The sequence below is a fragment of the Geotrypetes seraphini genome, chromosome 2 (assembly GCF_902459505.1).
Source record: "Geotrypetes seraphini chromosome 2, aGeoSer1.1, whole genome shotgun sequence".
Lineage (NCBI taxonomy): Eukaryota > Metazoa > Chordata > Amphibia > Gymnophiona > Dermophiidae > Geotrypetes > Geotrypetes seraphini.
In genome coordinates, this window is record NC_047085.1 from 265,817,039 (window position 1) to 265,837,082 (window position 20,044).

At 45.6% G+C, this 20,044-nt stretch overlaps 1 protein-coding gene across 3 annotated transcripts in view; it reads left to right on the forward strand.

Annotated features, from left to right (window-relative positions):
* Positions 1–20,044, forward strand: part of ELP2 (elongator acetyltransferase complex subunit 2) — a 189,028-nt gene that overhangs the window by 65,669 nt on the left and 103,315 nt on the right. For all 3 annotated transcript variants that reach the window (XM_033929590.1, XM_033929587.1, XM_033929588.1), the window contains exons 8-9: positions 2,578–2,733; positions 19,830–19,925. In XM_033929590.1, the coding sequence (XP_033785481.1) occupies positions 2,578–2,733; positions 19,830–19,925 (252 nt within the window). The remainder of the gene's footprint in view (positions 1–2,577; positions 2,734–19,829; positions 19,926–20,044) is intronic.

A 20,044-nucleotide genomic window follows, 5' to 3' on the forward strand; every position in this document is an offset into this window, starting at 1 on the left:
TTCGCCAGATACGGTCTCCAAAACTGAACACAATACTCCAAGTGGGGCCTCACCAATGACCTTTACAGGGGCATTAACACCTTCTTCCTTCTACTTACTACGCCTCTCTTTATACAGCCCAGAATCCTTCTGGCAGCAGCCACTGCCTTGTCACACTGTTTTTTCGCCTTTAGATCTTCGTACACTATCACCGGCTCCTCTCTCGAACTGCACCAGACTCTGCTGTTCTTCGGTCTGCCCTCCTCCTTGCCTTATTATATTTTTAAGTTGAAAGACGAGGCAGCGGCTCCTCTCAGGTTCCCCACCTGCGTCGGAAGTCCAATGCAGTTGGGGATCTTGAGAGGAGCCGCCGCCACCGTGTCTTTCAAATTAAAAATATACTAAGGCAAGGAGCAGGGCAGAACGATCTTCAAAATGGCGGCAACTCGATCTCCTTTCCTCCGGGGGGGAGGGGGGGTCTGGGAGGAGAGGGATCGCGGCCACTCAGCGCACCCAGCGAGGAGCCCAGCGACTTTCCGCTGCCCGGGACCCAAGTCATTTGCCGCCCCCCCTCTTCCCTTACTGCGGGCCCGACTGTCGATTTAAGCAGCATGTGCATCAGTCTTCACACGCTGCTTCGGGCCCTTCTACTGCCCTGATTTGCTCCGGATGTGCCAGAGTAAATCAGGGCAGTAGAAGGACCCGAAGCAGCGTGTGAAGACTGATGCACACGCTGCTTGAATCGCCATGTGTAGTCGGACCCGCGGGAAGGGAAGGGAAAGGAGGGGCGACAAAGGACTCGGGTCCGCATTTGTAGTCGCCACTGTGGGAAGGGAAAGGGGGTAGAGGAAATGCTAATGCTGCTGCACAGGGAACTGGTGTGGGGGGAGGGAAATGGAAGGGGGAGGGAATGCTGCTTTGCACAGACAGACAGAGGGAGGAAGGGAGACAGAAAGACAAAAAGAAAGGCACAGGGGCAGGTGCACAGGGAACTGGTGTAGGGGGAGGGAAATGGAGGGGGAGGGAATGCTGCTTTTGACAGACAGATAGAGGGAGGAAGGGAGACAGAAAGACAAGAAGAAAGACACAGGGCCAGGTTCACAGGGAACTGGTGTAGGGGAGGGAAATGGAGGGGGAGGGAATTCTGCTTCAGACAGACAGACAAAGGGAGGAAGGGAGACAGAAAGAAAAGAATAAAGACACAGGGGCAGGGAGATATACAGAAAGACAAACAGACAAAGGGGGCCAGGGAGAGACAGAAGGAAAGACAGCGGGAGTCGCGTCAGGAGGGGTGCGGGATGCCGCAGAGGGAACTTTTCCAATGGGTGCAACTGGGCGGCTGTCGGGAGCCTCTGATCAGGGGCAGAGCAAGGTAAGTGTATCATAGGGATAAGAAGGAGGAGGGGGGGAGAAAAAGGAAGGGACGCCTACTGCTGGACAGGGGGAGAAGGAAAGAGGTGCTGATGGATAGGGGGGTGAAGAAAAAGGAACGGAGACCTAATGTTGGACAGGGGGAGAAGGAAGGTGCTGCTGGACAGGGGGGAGGTAAAACAAAGGGAGAAGGGCTGCTGCTGCATAAGGAAAGCTGTGAAGGAGTGGTGGTGGACACAGAGAAGGTAAAAGGAAGGGAGAATGGACAGGGGGAGCAGGCAAGGGGTGGTGATGGACAGCCAAGGAAAAAGAAAGACAGAAAGAAAGAAAGCGGCTAAGGAGAGAGAGAGAGAGAAAGAAATAAAGAGAGACACACACACATATATTCTAGCACCCGTTAATGTAACGGGCTTAAAGACTAGTATAAGAAATAAAATTATTATTGTTACTTGAGATTGAAGAGGGAGGAGTAATGTGCATTTTACCCAAGTGAATAGCATCTACCTGCCTGCCTATTTATCTTTCCAGACACACAGGCACAAAGACACAGATGCATGCAGAGATGCATTTTCCTGTATATTTTTACACACAGATCCCATACAGACAGATATACAGGTACTCGTCGACTTACGACCTATTCAAGTTACGACTGTTCGACTTTACGACGCGTTTACTACAGTTTCCCTTGCCAGCTGTTAGCAGTCCCAGTCTCCCGCACTCCCAATTCTCGCTACACAGCAGTAATAATATAAAGAGGAGGAGGCGCCATAACGAATGTTCACCACAAAGGGACTGTGCTGTACTTGACTTAGAAAAGTATGAAAATGTTGATAAAATATTACTTTAAGATGATTACAATATCATTACCCAGTCTAATACAATATTCTTACCTTAGTCTAACATAGGCCGACTTACGTCCCGATCAACTTACGACCTGTCAGTCAGAACCAATTACGGTCGTAAGTCGACGAGTACCTGTATATGAATTTGCAAATGAAAGAAGAGGAAACTTGCCATTTTGTCACACTGTAAGTGTGCACTTTTCAGCTTGTGTCTGCACATTGTCCTAATGTGTTTAACAAGAGGTTATGCATTTGGTAGAACCTTTTGTAAATTACCGGGAGAATTGAGCATGTGCTGATCTGGATGTCTCGATTCCTCTCTTGGTGTCTTATGCAAGATGAGGCTTTATGAATATATGTTACAATTTGGTTTTCTTTACTTCAGACAGAGATCTGTTTTTGGCCAGCTGTGCACAGGATTGCACGATAAGGATCTGGAAAGTTTATACAAAGCCAGTGACACTTTCTGAAACTGAAGATTCTGCTTCTGATGACAGCACTATCAAACTAAAGGAAAAGCTTCTTACTGCAAGAAGTCAAGGTAAGTGATAGAGAACATTCAGTATTTTCTTGCTTTCACACTGTGGCACTTGAATTGCTTTAGAGTTAAAAATGTAAAGGTAACAAGAAGCTTACTGGGAAAATCCCTTCTCTTCAAAATCACAGGTCTTTGGAACGACCTCACCACCCCGCTGCGGAACCTGAGCTCCCTTCAGTTATTCCGCAAAAAACTGAAAACCTGGCTTTTCAGCAAATTGTAGCTCTATCCTTCCCCCCTTTCTCTCCCCCCTTCTACACATAAGTTCATGTAATCCTTTTTCTTCTTCTCTACCCACTATTTTAAGTTCTTGTAAACCGTGTCGAGCTCCATTCTCATGGAGATGATGCGGTATATAAATTTAAGGTTTAGATTAGATTAGATTAGATTATGCCTGTGCTAGCTATTCTCTTCAAGGAAAAGTCAATGAAAATCCTAGTCCAAAGAGAAATAGAACATAAGAATAGCCTTACTGGGTCAGACTAACGGTCCATCTAGCCCGGTAGACCGTCTTCACGGTAGCCAATCCAGGTAACTAGTACCTGGCAAAACCCCAAATAGTAGCAACATTCCATGCTAACTGATCCAGGGCAAGCAGTGGCTTTCCCCATGTTTCTCTCATTAACACATTATAGGCTTTTCTTCCAAGAAATTGTCCAAACGTTTCTTAAAACCAGCTACATTAACTGCTCTTACCACAACTTCTGGCAACGCATTCCAGAGCTTAATTATTCTCTGAATAAAACGTATTTCCTCCTATTTGTTTTAAAAGTATTTCTCTGTAATTTCATTGAGTGTCCCATTGTCTTAGTAATTCTTGACATAGTAAAAATAATCAATCCACTTGTACCAATTCTATATCACTCAAGATTTTGTAGACTTTAATCAAATCTCCCCTCAGCCATCTCTTTTCCAAGCTGAAGAGCCCAAATCTCTTTAGTCTTTCCTCCTATGAGAGGAGTTCTACCCCTTTTATCATCTTGGTCTTTCTTCTTGAACTATCATATTTTTATGAAAATAGATGTGATTATGCTTAGTGTGTCAATCTTTTTGAAATTACTAAAATACTGCAAAAGGTAAAGTGGGGAAATATAAATATAATACTACAAAAAATCTCCACTTAGGTAAAGCTGAGAGCCTGCTTTAATGGAAGAAAAGCCTAAGGTTTTATCGACAGAGCTCAAGCTCAAACCACCACATCATTGGCAAAAAACTTCCATAGAGTGACAATCTGCTCAGGTTTAAAATTGATTGGGGGTGGTTGGTTTGGTGGGACACCACTGTGTTCCAGAGCCCGCTTGCTGGGACGGTGCTCTGGAGTTCCCATGGATTTTTTTTCTCTTAGTTTGGTGTTTTTGTTATCTGTTTTTCCATGGTTCGAGTGGTGACTTGGAATGTTGGGGGGGTCATGTCCCCGGTGAAGCGTACTAAAATTCTTCAAGCTTTACAACGCCTCAAGGCAGATATTGTCTTGCTACAGGAGACGCACCTTACTGCGGTGGAGCATGCTAAACTCCAGCGGGGTTGGGTGGGCATGTGCATGGTGGCTGCGGGTTCGAGTCGGAAATGCGGGGTTGCTATTTTGGTTCATTAGGGGATTGCTGCTCGTTTGGATACTGTGGTGGCTGATTCTGAGGGCCGATATATCTTTTGTAAGGCCCAGATTGCGGGGTCGGGGGTTCTTTTGGGTAGTGTTTATGCTCCAAACACATACAATCGGAGATTTTATATGCGTTTACAGGCGATTCTTTCACCCCATCAGGGTCTACCGCTGTTGTTGGGGGGATTTTAATTCGGTTTGGGACCCCTCTCTGGATAGATCTACTGCGATCCCTAATCATCGGGCTCAGGATGGTAGGGGGCTCCCTTCCTTCTGTCAGTTCTTGGAGTTGGAGGATGTTTGGAGGATTTTACACGCGACTGAGAAAGACTTTACTCATATGTCGCGGGCGCATTCCACGCAGTCCCGTATTGACTACTTGCTTCTTTCGTGGGCTGTTTTTTCTCAGGTGGAGCGAGCGGAGATCGGTCCCTACGCGATTTCAGATCATGCTTGGGTGTGGTTGGAGTAGACGCCCCCGGGGCAGTCCTCGCAGTCCCATCAATGGAGGTATCCTCTTTGGCTTGGCCAGGACCCCCAGTTCTATGATTCGTTGGTGGCGCGTTGGAATGACTATTGCTTTCATAATGATCAGCACCGGGAGGACCCTGTTCTTTTTTGGGAAACCGCTAAGGCGGTTCTTCGCGGTCATATTATTAGTTATGTCGCGCAAGCCAAGAAGAATCGAGATCGGGAAATTTTTCGTTTGTCCCGGCATCTGGGGACTCTTCGTCGTGCGTATGGCCGTCAGCCCACGGATGTCAACCGGCAGGCTTTGTTGGACGTGCAGGTCGCTTTGAATGAGAGGCTTCATCAGTGGGCTTCTAAGAGTCTGGCCTATTACAAATATCGTCTTTATGCTTATGGCAATAAATGCGGTCGTCTTTTAGCTCGGTTGATTTCTCACAGAGAGAGCAGACAGAAAATAGTAGCCCTTACCTCTTCGGACTCCAGGCCTCTTACGGCTGATGCGGATATTTGCCAGGCTTTTCGGGACTATTATGCTGAGCTATATGCAGAGCCTTCTGCGCAGGGTCTCCCGGGGGAGCTGTATTTGGAATCTTTGGATTTACCTGGTTTGGACCCGGCCCATTTGGAGACACTGAATACCCCGTTGTCGGAAGCGGAGGTGGATTCGGTTATTCGTCAATGCCCGACTTTGAAGGCGCCGGGCCCTGACAGCTTTCGGGTGGAATTTTATAAGTTGCTGCGGGTAGATATTGTTGTGCTGCTTACGGCTATGTTCAATGTCATGGTGGATGCGGAGGCTATGCCAGCCTACCTTAACTTGGCTCAAATTATAGTTCTGCCTAAGCCGGGGCGAGACCCCGCCAGGGTGGAATCTTATAGACCTATTTCCCTGCTCAATTGTGAGGTGAAGATCTTGGCTAAGGTTCTGGCCAATCGATTGGCTGGTGTTCTTCCTGAGCTTCTGCATGAGGCTCAGGTTGGGTTTGTGCGGGGCCGTTCGGTCGAGAAGAATTTGAGACGCATTCTTGCCTCTTTGGAATTTTGTGCACGTCGCCAACAGCCCTCGCTTCTGGTCAGCTTTGACGCAGAAAAAGCCTTTGACCGGGTGCGTTGGGACTTTTTATTTGCCACCCTGGCCAAGTATGGGTTTGTGGGCCGTTTTGTTTCGGCGTTGAAGGCCTTATATGCTTCTCCATCAGCGGCCCTTATGGTGAACGGTTGCAGCTCTTCGTTGTTTGCTATCTCCCGCGGAACGAGACAGGGGTGTCCTTTGTCCCCGCTTTTGTTTATTTTCACTTTAGATCCCCTGTTGCGTGCGATCCATTTGACTCCTGAGGTGCAGGGGGTCCCTTTTGGTTCCCTTTGTTTTAAGGTGGCGGCTTTCGCGGATGATTTATTTGTTCATCTTACAGACCCACAGAGCTCGTTGCCGGCGTTATTAGAAATGATTCAGGAGTATGGGGACTTTGCGGGTCTTCGCCTGAACTTGGGGAAGTCGGAGGCTTTGTCTACTTCGCCGGCCTTGCGGAATAACTGGGGGGTTTCGTTTCCGCTGCGTTGGGCGACTGATTCTTTTTGTTATCTTGGGATTCGGCTCCCGGCGTCTCTTGGTCGTCTTTATTCTCTTAATGTCGGGGCGCTTTTGGATCGCACGTCGCAGCAGTTAGATCGTTGGAGAGATCTCCCCCTTTCCTTGTTGGGGCGCGTGGCGGTGATTCGCATGGTCATTTTTCCCCAGTGGCTTTATGTGCTCCAGATCCTCCCGTTGCGCCTTCTTAAGAAAGACTTGAGGATCCTGCGACACGTTTTGGCTTGGTTTTGTTGGCATGGGAGGAAACCTCGGTTGCGTTATGATCTGCTGGAGGGGGGGTGGCAGCAGGGTGGTTTGGATATCCAGCATTTTGGTTTGTATAATTTAGCTTGTCTTTTGCGGCACCTTAAAGATTGGTTGCTTGGGGATTCTCAATATACTCCCACCTCGCTTGAGACTGTTCTGTATGCCCCGTATTCGCTTCTTGCTTTGCTCCACATGCCTGGTGGGGCCTTGCCGTGGGAGGTTCGGGGCACAGTAATTTTGGCTTCTATGCGTGGGGCGTGGGAGGGCCTTGTTAGGCGCCTGGGGGGAGACCCGCGAGTGTCTTCTTTGTTGCCCTTGATGGGCAATTCGGATTTTGTACCTGGCTCGGACAATTCGAGTTTTCGTCGTTGGAAAATGTTGGGCTTTTTTCTGGTGGAACATCTGCTAACCGTTGATGGGGACCTGCGTACTTTAGAGGATCTGAGGGATCGGTTGGGGCGCTGCTGGGGGGACACTTTTGCTTATTGTCAAGTTAAACATTATATTCTCAAGCTTCCCCGGCTTGCCCTTCAGCACCCGTTGGGGGCTCGCATCCGGGATCTGTATGCCCAGATTGAGCCTTATCAGACTTCGGTGTCCGCCTTATATCGGGCTTTGCTTCAGTTGAGGCCCCTAGAAGCTGTCTGAGGGTTCGGGACGGCTGGGCCTCGGAATTCCATCTGGACCTAGCTTCTTGGGAGGTCTCCCGGAGTCTGGCGGGTTTGCCGCGTTTAGTCCGAGGAGCCGTGCTGCAGGAATGTTATGCTCGTATTTTGTATAGAGGGTATAGTACCCAAGCTCAACTATTCAAATTTGGTGGTGTTGACTCTCCCCTGTGTCTCAAATGTGGTCGGGATCCGAACACGTTTGCGCATGCTTTGTGGACTTGTTGGTGTATTCAGGCTTTTTGGGATGAGGTAGTCTCTTATTTGAGCTCCCTTTTGGAGACGTCTGTAGCGGGCACGGTTGAGCAACTGGTGCTGGATTTACCGGGAGCTTTTCGATCTTTAACTCTGGCAGCTCGTTGGCTGTGTCGTAAGGTGTGTCTCCTGGCCCGGCGTTGTATTATGCAGCAGTGGACCTCCCCGACTCCTCCGTCTTTTTGGCATTGGAGAGCTCTTCTTCATGAGTTGGTTCTTCAGGAGGCCCGGGAGGTAGGGGGTTCTTTTAAGCGTCGTCGGAGCTTCTTGTTGATATGGGATCCTTATTTCAGTTCTTTGTCTCCTAGGGGACGTGGCCTTCTTCTGAACACCTTGACTTGAAGCGGCTTACTCCTGGCTAGTTCTGGATCTCGACATCTCTGTGCTCTGCGGTCTGGGGTAGGGGGGGGGACTGGTGTGGGGGGGTTGGAGGGGTTCTTTTTTTTGAGGGGGAGTGGGATGCTTAGATTGGTTTGCTGTCCTAGGGTCATCAGAGTCCAGACCCTGGGGGGGGGGGAATTAGGTTTGTGCCTTTCTTTTTTCTGCCTGGCGTTCCACTTCCTTAGGGGGGGTGCTGGTGGGGGTGGGTTGGGGGAGGTGGGATTTTGGGGTGGTTGGGTGTTTTCTGGGCAGTTATATTTGACATGCTGGTGTATGGTTGTCTTTGTTTATGCAACCACTGCTTCTTCTTTCTGTGCTGATAGTTGTTGCTGTGTTCAATTTTGCGAGTTTTTCTTTCATGTCAATAAAAAATTGTTACAACCTAAAATTGATTGAGGACAGAGATTTTTGTGCAAACTGAAACCACTGTGATTAAATTAAAACAAGTTTGTAATTCTGCCGACGTTTCACGGCACTAAGCCCGTGTTCTCCCTAGCGCCTTTTAGCTGGGCGCTCCACCCGGCTAATTTAGGTGAGCGCCCAGCTGTCATTTCGGTTGCAAATTCGCCTAAGCCTGACTTTTTTTTTTTTTTTTTTAAGCCCAGCAAGCTGGTTTTCAGCTTTACTTTAAAAAAAAAAATTTCCTACTGCTGGTTAGTTTTTACAGTTGCAGTTAGAGGCAGGGACTGCAGGCTCATTATGACGAGTGCGCCTCTTTCTGATTGGTTTCATTTTATTCTGATTGGTTTTGCTCATTATGATCGAGTGCGCCTCTTTCTGATTGGTTTCGCTTTATTATTCTAATTGGTTTCAGTCATTATGACCGAGTGTGCCTCTTTCTGCTGCTTATCCTCCAAGACAGGCTGGACATTGGTTCTTCAGAAAGAGGAGAGGCGGAAGCTAGTAGCTGCGTGTTTCAGTAACTGCTGCTGGCACACAGAAAAGGAGGGAGAAGGTGCCTAAGAGGAATAAAGCAGGTCTGAGAAATAGATTCGCTACAGGATAAGGCGGAAGATAGATCAGTGATGGAGGGAAGCTTGCTTGCTTCGGGCCTTCCTCACTGCCGGGTCCTGCCTATTTTCTGTTTCTCTGAAGGCAGGATCCGGCAGCGAGGAAGGCCCGAAGCAAGCCAGCTTCCCTTCATCGCTGACCTATCTCCCGCCTTAGCCTGTAGCAAATCTGCCGACCGGTGGGGGGGGGGGGGGGGTGAAGAAGATGCCAGAACAGGGGAAAGGAAGGAAGGAGGGCCCTTGCTCATGTGACGGTATTTTGCGGCATCTTTGGAAAAACTGTGGGAAAGTAAGAAGCTTTTCAACTTGGCAGGGCTATGGCAGCGTCCTGGGCAGAGGATTTGCAATGCTCTGACAGCACAGCAGGTGCAACAAGTGTTAAAAAATATCAAGAAGATATCCATTAATGTTAATCACTGGGAATTACAATTAAAGATTGTTTTGAGACTATATATATCATCTGAGCGAGCATCCCGGATGGGAATCACTCCCCACCATAATTGTCCAAAATGTGCTCAAGCACACGCATCTTTGGGGCACATGTTCTGGACTTGCCCCCATATTCTGCAGTTCTGGCATAGTCTTGGACAATATACTACAACTATCTGGGGCAGGCGATGGTCTCCTATGCCGAGAGCACTATTTGGTTATTATAACATAGCATCGCCAAAGCCTAAAGGGATGACAGCCTTTGTGACAAGAGTGTTGCTGCTGGGGAAAAAAGCTATATTGACTAACTGGTTGTCCCGGGACCCGCCCACTTACAGTCAATGGAGATCCTTGATGATTGTACATGCCTCTTTGGAGAGGAGACAGGTTGGCGATCTGAACCGTGGTCCGGGCCGCCGCTTCTGTCAGACTTGGGAACATTTTTGGAGAGACCTTACTCCCCATGCTCGAAGTAGATTATTGAATTTGTGAAGCTGACCACATGCTTCCTGAGATGATACTGGACTTTATTTCTATACAGGTTGGGGGGGAGGGGGGCTGGGGGGAATGGATTGTGCACATGTGGGAGATTTTGCTGAATATTTCTGTATATTTTCTTGCACTTTGTTGGAAATTTAATAAAAATATTTAAACATAAACTTGGCAGGGCTAAAACATTATCCAGTGTACCAGTCTGATGAATCAAATTATTTATTTCTTACACGTTAGTATCTCGTTTAAGCTGAAAGGGAAAAAACAAAACACCTCAAGAACAGTAGAAAAACGTGCAGGCTGTCAGTCAAGTCAAATTCTGTAGCTGCTGGGATATTATTTCTATGGTCGTCTTAAATGTGGTGTTTTTTAAATTATTATTTCATTTACTATTTTTGCTCTGTCTTCACCGGGCTACACTTGAGAGTCTGAGTAGGTTAGCAGCAGAAGAAATGGGACAATGCCTTGATTTCTCTCGGGTCGATACAGTATGCCACCTCACAATGACATTTTGTGTTAAGGTCACAGCTGTGCAAGGAATATTCCTGGGGAGTTTATGCAAAAATAAAAGTACTGTGTAAAATCCTGTATGTTTTAATTGTAATAATTCTTAAGCAGAATTCTCCCATGTTCTTCCCTGCCCTAGATTTGTGCCATACTCATTATTTTTCATCCTTTTCCAGCAATCAGTCCTTAAGGGCCAGTGTAATAAAATGTGGGAGGTTATTCTGAGTTCTATATTAGTATAATAGGTGTCTACTAATTTTGCACAGTGGGATTGTGTAGTTTTTGCCCATTCTTGGCAGAATAGCCCAGTCTTGTTCAATTTGACTGAGGATTATAGCAATCTTGCAGTCCTAACACTGATTTTCTGTTAGATTCAGGTGTTATGACTGGGCTATCCAATGACATTCACTTATGGTCTTTGACCTAAGGGCCGCTGCACATGCAGACTGCTGGGCACGATGGACCACTGGTCTGACCCAGCAGAGGTAATTCTTATGTTCTTATAAATAAATGGCTAGATTGAACCTAATGACTTCATTAACGTATTTCCCTTTTTTAAACCTCTATACCAGTGTTCTTCAACCGCCAGTCCATGGACTGGTGCCGGTCCACAGGGCTGGCACATGCATCAGGTCCCAGACAGTGCTCTTCAGCCGCTGGTCCACGATGCGATCGATGTGGCGTTGTCTTCGGGCCTGCTCCCTCTTCCTCAGTGCTGCAGTGCACAGAGCCGTGGGCAGAGGCTCCTATGCGCGTCCTGTGCCTGAACTGGAAGCCTTCTCTCTGAAGTTGCAACGTCAGAGGGAAGGCTTCCAGATGAGGCGCGGGACCTGCGAGGAGCCGCTGCCCAAGGCTTTGTGCACTGCAGCACTGAGGAAGAGGGAGCAGGCCCGATGATAACACCGGGGAGCAGAACAGAAAGCAAGGCACAGCAGGGAGAGAGGGAGACAACAACGGTAGGGGGAATGATTTTATTTTTTAATTTAGTGATTGATTTACATCTGCTGTCTGTTCAGGAAGAAATGCATTTCTTTCTTTTTCTCTGGGGTTGTACTGCAGGCAGAGTCTTGCATCTTAGGGTTTGTTTGTATATATTAGTACTTTTAGTTTTTTGTGTTCTGGTAGGAATTAATATTGAGAAGCATATAGTGTGCTTTGTGTAGTTTAATTTAGTGGTTAACCATTATGTGTTGTTAGTACGATTATATTGTGTGTGTGTGTGTATATATGAAAAATTAATGGAAAAAAAATGGTGTTACAATTATTTTATTTCTGCCGGTCCATTGGTGTCAAAAGGTTGAAGAACACTGCTTTATACCATTTGAAAGAGGGCAAATATCTAATTATTCACTTCTAGAATTGGATACTTCTTAAATTTTATAAAAATATTCTGGCACAAGTGTCAAACCTTAAAAAAGGAAGTCATATTGAGCATTGGAAAATAATTAATAAAAATTAACTAGTAAAATAGTACACATTTAATTTTCCCCACCACCAAATTTCCCCGTCCCGCCCCACCCGGCTACTTTTTTATGCCACCCGGCTGAAAAAAAATTTCTGGGAGAACACTGAAGCCGTTTCTTCAGGGCTATTCTGACCTTGCTTAGATTTTCACAGAGTGACAGCGTTGTGCTCACAATCTCACCAGTGTCTTACATACTGAACCTCAGAGACGTTGAGGTTCAGTATGTAGGACACTGTCAATTCTTCATCTAATTAAACTTTATGTTTAAAAAAGACTTGATTTTATTAAACTTTACATTGGCTGGAAGACATTGTGTCAGACCGCTACTCCTTTGCTTCTTTAGCTCTTCAGCTTGGAAAAAAGATGGCTCAGAGGAGATAAGAAAGAGGTCTACAAAATTTTAAGTGGAGTTGAACAGGTAAATCACTTGTTTACTCTTTCCGAATATATTAGGACTAGGGGGATGTATAGAAGTTATTAAATAGTAGTAGATTTAAAACAAGTAGGAGAAAATATTTCTTTACTCGACATGTAATTAAACTTTGGAATTCGTTGCTAGAGAATGTGGTGAAAAAAGTTAGCGGGGTTTAAAAAAGGTTTGGATAACTTCCTAAAAGAAGTCCATAAGCCATTATTAAGATGGATATGGGGAAATCTACCAATTATTCCTAGGATAAGAAGTATAAAATATGTTTTACTCTTTGGGATCTTGCCAGGTACTTGTGACCTGGGTTAGCCACTGTTGAAAACAGGATACTGGGCTTGATGTTCCTCTGGGTTGTCCCAGTATGGCAGCTCTTATTTTCTTAAGGTTCATCAAGCTCAATATCTTGTTTCCTATAGTGGCCAACCCAGGTCACAAGTACCTGGCAAGATCCCAAAGTGTAAAACACATTTTATGCTTATTATCCTAGAAATAAGCAGTGGATTTTTCCAAGTCCATCTTAATAATGGCAACTCTTAAGTTCGTATGTTCTTATTCTGATTCTCATACCATCTGAATAATAGCACCGTAAATTTCTCTAGTACCAGGCACACTGAGAAATAATATATAGAAACATGATGGCAGACAAACGCTTAATGGCCCACCCATCTGCAGTAACCATTATCTCTTTCTCTCTCTAAGAGATCCCACATGCCTATCCTATGTTTTCTTGAATTCATAAGAAGTCACAAAAACCCGAAAATAATGGAAGGTGAAAAAATCAACACAAAGAGCGAAAACCTCCCAAACCCCAAGAACTGTAACTAGACAAGGGGGAGAGACAAGAACGGGAGCGGCAGAGCTGCACAACACAATCTACAAATAATGATTATATGTGCACGGGAGAGCCCTCAGTCACACAGCCACCCACTGGAACTCCCAGCGGTACAGGCTGTCACTTGGCTTACACCCAGAAGAGTGTTAACTGTGAAACATCCCCAGGCTCTACCCCGTGTTTTTTGTGATAAAGTGCACCCAACAGTGCTAAGTGTGAAAAAAGATATAAATAAATAAAAAAAACACACTCTACCATTCACAACAATTGTCTCTATCCCTTGTCCAGGGGGCCAAAATATCAAACGTCCATATCCAGCAAAGCAAAAAATACCAACAGGAAGTACTTAGCTTCTCCGTGGAAACAAACAGCCAGCAGAGATCTTGTTCGTCCGACGGGACTCCGTTTCGGGGGTGCACACCCCCTTCTTCAGGAACGGCTGGACTGCGCTGTGACCATCCAAATCATCCGGCACAGCATAAATTGACAGAGCGGGAAATGGCGCTGAACCGAACAGAACGCCTCCAATTTAAACTGCAGACACTATGATATGATTGGATAAATAAAGCACATGACTCCTAGGATGCATAAGGAGAGGTATGGCCAGTAGGAAAAAGGAGGTATTGATGCCCCTGTATAAGACTCTGGTGAGACCTAATTTAGAATATTGTGTACAATTCTGGAGATATAAAGATATGATGCATGGTCTTTGTCATAAGGCGTATGGGGACAGACTTAAAGATCTCAATAAGTATACTTTGGAGGAAAGGCGGGAGAGGGGAGATATGATAGAGATGTTTAAATACCTACACAGCATAAATGTGCAAGAGTCAAGTCTCTTTCACTTGAAAGAAAGTTCTGGAATGAGAGGGCATATGATGAAGTTAAGAGGTGATAGGCTCAGGAGTAATCTAAGGAAATACTTTTTTATAAAAATGGTGGTAGATGCATGGAACAGTTTCCCAGAAGAGGTGGTGGAGATGGAGACTGTATATGAATTCAAGAACGAAAACCTCCCAAACCCCAAGAACTGTAACTAGACAAGGGGGAGAGACAAGAGCGGGAGTGGCAGAGCTGCACAACACAATCTACAAATAATGATTATATGTGCACGGGAGAGCCCTCAGTCACACAGCCACCCACTGGAACTCCCAGCGGTACAGGCTGTCACTTGGCTTACACCCAGAAGAGTGTTAACTGTGAAACATCCCCAGGCTCTACTCCGTGTTTTTTGTGATAAAGTGCACCCAACAGTGCTAAGTGTGAAAAAAGATATAAATAAATAAAAAAAACACACTCTACCATTCACAACAATTGTCTCTATCCCTTGTCCAGGGGGCCAAAATATCAAACGTCCATATCCAGCAAAGCAAAAAATACCAACAGGAAGTACTTAGCTTCTCCGTGGAAACAAACAGCCAGCAGAGATCTTGTTTGTCCGACGGGACTCCGTTTCGGGGGTGCACACCCCCTTCTTCAGGAACGGCTGGACTGAGCTGTGACCATCCAAATCAGCTTTTGCCATCACCTTTTCAACCTGTTTGGCCACTTAAGATCATCACATACAATCACACCCAAGTCCCGCTCTTTTGTCGTGCACACAAGTTCTTCACCCCCTAATCTATACTGTTCCTTTGGGTTTTTGCAACCCAAATGCATGACCTTGCATTTCTTAGCATTACATTTTAGTTGCCAAATTTCAGACCATTCTTCAAGCTTCGCCAGGTCTTTCTTCATGTTATTCACACCATCCGGCGTGTCTACTCTGTTGCAGATTTTGGTATCATCTGCAAAGAGGTAAATCTTACCCGACAATCCTTCAGCAATATCATTTATAAAAATGTTAAAAAGAACAGGCCCAAGAACAGAACCTTGAGGCACACCACTGGTAACATCCCTTTCCTTAGAGCAATCTCCATTGATCACTACCCTCTGTCACCTTCCACACAACCAGTTCCTGACTCAGCCCATCACTTTGGGACCCATCCCAAGGGCACTCAGTTTATTTATTAGATGACTATGTGGAACACTGTCAAAGGCTTTGCTAAAATCTAAATACACCACATCTAGCGCACTCCCTCTATCCAATTCTCTGGTCACCCAGTCAAAGAAAGTGATCAGATTTGTCTAACAAGATTTACCTCTAGTGAATCCATGTTGCCTCTGGTCCTGTCCACTGGATTCCAGAAATTTTACCATTCTCTGTTTTAAAAGCATTTCTAATAATTTGCCTACCACAGAAGACAGACTTACCAGCCTGTAATTCCCTACTTCTTCCTTACTTCTACTTTTATGGAGACGGACCACATCCACCCTTCTTCTGCCCTCTGGTACCACTCCCGACTCTAGAGAAAGGTCAGTCAATGGAGCCACCAGAACTTCCCTAAGTTCCTTCAGCATTCTCGGATGTACACCATCCGGCCCCCATCTCTTTGCCTACCTTTAATTTAGCTAGCTCCTCTCGAACATAACCCTCTGAAAATTGATCAAGGTCTACCACTCCTCCATCCTTATTCACATTTGTCTTCTGCGGTTCTACTCCCGGCGCTTCAGCATTTATTAAGCAATTCAGCCTTTTCTTAATCAGCTTCTATTTCTCCCCTTCACCTTTGAGTCTCACAATTCCACTTTTGCACTTCTTCCTATCATTGATATATCTAAAAAAATGTCTTGTCTCCCCATTTTACCTTGTCAGCTATTTTTTCTTCCATTTCCATCTTTGCTTTCCTGACTACACGACCAGCCTCTCTTAACTTTTCTGGATATTTTTACCTATCTTCCTCTTTCTGCAATCTTTTGTAGTTTATGAAAGCTAACCTCTTATTCCTTAGCTACTACTTTTGTAAACCAAAATGGCCTTCTTTTCCTTTTAATTTTAGTTACTTGCCTCACAGAAAGGTTTGTCACCCTTGCATTTCTACTCCTTCCAGATATTCACATCTAGACAACAATTCCTTGACATAATCCCCCATCCGAACAAAGCTAGTTTTTAAAAAGTCTAGAACCTTTACTTTTGAATAAGCCCTCTTTAAACCTGGATGCCAGATGATTACCTACTGTAACATCAGAAACACTTTCCCCTATATGAACAAGTTAACTAGTGATACTGAAGAAACAGCGGGGTGACATGATCAACAATTTTTATGTCCTAGCTAATTCCAAAGCAGCGTTTTCTAATGTCTGTATATTAAAGTTGGAGATCCCAGTATAAACAATATTGCAGTAATCCAACTTAAAAAAGCATAAATTAATCTATGAAAAGCTGTCTCTTCAAAATAATGTCTAATGGAACATAACCATCTAAGCGTGAAGAATTTTCTTTTCATTATCTCTGAGACCTGATCAGTGAACGTCAGTTGAGAGTTGATTAACATTATTAAATATTTAAATTTATCTACATAAAGAATTTATTTCCCTGCTATTGAAAGTGCCAATAAAGGCTGGGGGCATTGTCCAGTAATGCAAAATAAGGAGCATGGTTTCACATTTTCCCCACAATCTGTCATGTTCCCTCTCCTCAGCCCCCAACCCACACATTCTATGGTCTGAGATGTTCCAGAGTTCCCATCCTCATTCTCATCTCATGTCAGACCATGGGGGGGCACATCCCTCCTCTCTTCCCTGTTCCTTCAGCCAAGGTCTGGAATCTTTCCTGTTCACCTCCCCCACACACCCAGCACCTCTTATTCTGCATTCCCCCATCTCCTCCCCATGGGTCCAGCACCTCTCTTTTCCCTTCTATGTGAGTCCAGCACTTTTGCTTGTCCTTCTTGAGAGCTCTGGTTTAGAAAATCCTATATTTTGTGCTTGTTCCAGCAGCAGCAGCAGCTGTAATAGACTGCCTGGCTAACCCAGCTCCTTACCTCTGCAGTGTTCCGCCCCTCTGATGTAACTTCCTAATTACATGCTGGCAGGATGCTGCAGAAGGAAAGATCCAGGTTGGCTCTGGAACTTTGCTACCACTGCTGGCTCAGGCAAAGAACATAGGATTTTGTGGGCTGGGACACTCTGGAAGGACAAGGAAGAGATGCTAGATCAGGGGGTAGACTCATGTGGGAGGGAAGGGAAAGGTACTGGATCCACTGCAGGATAGGAGAGAAAAAGCTGCTATGTGTACTGGCCACTCGACACACCTCTCTTACATTACATTACATTACATTAGTGATTTTTATTCCGCTTGTACCTTGCGGTTCAAAGTGGATTACATAAGAAGAGAACTGGACATTTCCAGGATGGTACATGACAATAGAGAATACAGTTTGAGGATAGAGACTTAATAACAGAATGATAGTAAAGACTTAATAACATCGGAAGATGTTTTGGACGGCAGTGTTTTGGTTTCTTGGGGGATGAGGTGAGGGAGGTTAGGTAGATTGTATCCACAACACATTGGAAGAGAACTACCGTATTTTCACGCAGATAACGCGCACCCGTGTAAAACGCGCACACGGGTATAGCGCGCAGAAACCACGATTTTATGTACAAAAACTTTTGTATACCGCGCTCACGCGTATAACGCGCGAGGGGTATGCGCGGTAGGTAAAAACGCGTATAACGCGCGCGTTATATGCGTGAAAATACGGTACTACTTTAGAGTGTTTGACTTTGAAAGTACGCTTCTTCATGTTGGCCTTGTTTAACACATTGTAGTCAATACATATACATTGTGAAACAATCTTGTTTTAGCATGAGCTACCAGCTGAAGCATTTAGACTATATTAAAGGTTCATATCACCCAAATATTTAGCCTTTGAAGGTCAAAAGTAGCTTTAACATAAAGGACAATTTTCAGATTTGGAATTAAGACCATACATACTTTTTATCAGTTCTTTTATCAGTTTATTACTTCTGCACTTTCAACCTAAACCCACCGGCGGGGAGTGCCTCCTCTGAATACAATTAAAATTACATGTTTTACTTCTGGAGGAATTCTGTGCAAAAATATATTGGCCCTGATTCTGCAAAGTGCTCCCGATTGTAGGCAGCTGTATGCATCCTACAGCTGTCTAATTAGCCAATCGGGATGCACTTTTTCTAAAAAAAAAAAAAAATGCTTCCCAGGCAGGCCGTCTATATTGAAGGCGCCTCCAGGGAGCCTAGAGAGGCCCGAAGCCGCCTAAGCTCGCCTAAGGCTAGGCGGTAGCCTTAAGTGAACCTAGGTGGCCCTACACGTCTCCCTAGCAGAACGGGAGACGCTTACAATGTAGGCTAGCAAAATGCTGGCCTACATGGTAAGTAGACGCAGCCGCTGTACCTAATCGCGGCAAGGATCTCCCTGCAGTGATTAGTATAGCAGCCGTGGCTAAGGCCACAAAAGTCCCCAACCCCTCCTGCCGACCCCCCAACAGCCCTCCCGATGATCGTGGCAGGAGGGTACCCAACCCCTCCTGCCGAACCCCCCCAACGGCCCTCCATAAGATCGCCAGCAGGAGGGTGCCCAACTTCTCCTGACGGACCCCCCCAGCGAACACCACCACCCCAGAACCCCCCCCCCCCCTTGACCTTACCAGCAAGTTGAACTGGACAGCTCCTCACACATCCAGCCAGCAGGCCCGCCTCCATCCAAATGAGGCAGGCCCACCCCTACCCTGCCCAACCCACAGGATCCTAGGACCTGATTGGTCCAGGCGCCTAAGGCCTCTCCCGCTATAGGACGTCGGTTACAGAATTGGGTTAACTTTGGGCGGGTGTAGACCCGATTACATTACATTAGTGATTTCTATTCCGCCTTGCGGTTCTAAGCGGATTACATTAGACGATAGCTGGACATTTCCAGGAGATTACATTACATTGGAAGATGGCTGGTTTCAGCTTACATTGAGGTTTCAGGACGCCCAGGATCGACATCTTATACAGAATCCGGGCCATTGTGCACAATATTTTAAAATGACAGCAAAATTCTGCATTCTTTTTTGTAATTTTTTGTGTAGATTTCTCCAATCTTAAGGCCTGACCACCCCCATCTCATTCTCCCTTCCACTTAGGGCTCCTTTTACAAAGATGCACTAGCGGTTTTAGCGCGCGCTAGCCGCTACCGCCTCCTTTTAAACAGGTGGTAGTTTTTCGGCTAGCGCGCACTAATCTTGTGCGTGCGCTAAAAACGCTAGCGCACCTTTGTAAAAGGAGCCCTTAGTGTCCAACACCTACTTCTAACTCCTAACTCTTTCTCTTCCAAACTTTCAGCTTGCTTCGGTTCCCCACTTCACTCTGCTACATACAGCCCCAACTTGCTCTGACCTTCCTGTGCATGCACTATCCAGCTTGCTCTGGCTTTTTCCCTCTACCTGCACCCCCACACACACAGCAGACAGCTCACTTGTGGCCTTTATAAAATATGTACATTCACTGTAAAATATGTACATTCACTGTATGCATGTACATTTACCCCCCTCCCCCCCAAGGTTTGTGTAAATAATACTTGAATGAATTTTAGTCATCCTTTCTGCAGCATTTTGGAAAAGTGTTATAAAGGCAAATGGGCAGCTACTTGCCCTCCCAACCCACATGACCTGTGGGATCTCTTAGGGCGAGGAGGAGAAAGTGGATGATGTGGATGGGTAGACTGGATGGGCCATTTGGCCTTTATCTGCATCATGTTTCTATGTAAAATTGCTCTGTGCCTGTTTCATGTTTTAATATATTAGACAACTGTATTAGTGAAAATAGCAGGAGCTTCTTTGGAAATTGAGAAACATGTAGAATTCTGTGTCTTCATTTTAATTTTCTAGGTTCGGAGACAACATATGCGATTACTTTGGAGTCTGTGCTAGCTGGCCATGAAAACTCAGTATATGCAGTTCACTGGCAGCCTTCATTTCTGAAAGGTAGGAAATGCAAAAAACCTGAGTAACTCAGACAGAGAGAGAAGCTGACCAGCATGCGATTTTGACTCTGGATGTAAAATGAGATACTACTTTGTTTAAATCTTTCTTACATTCTTTAT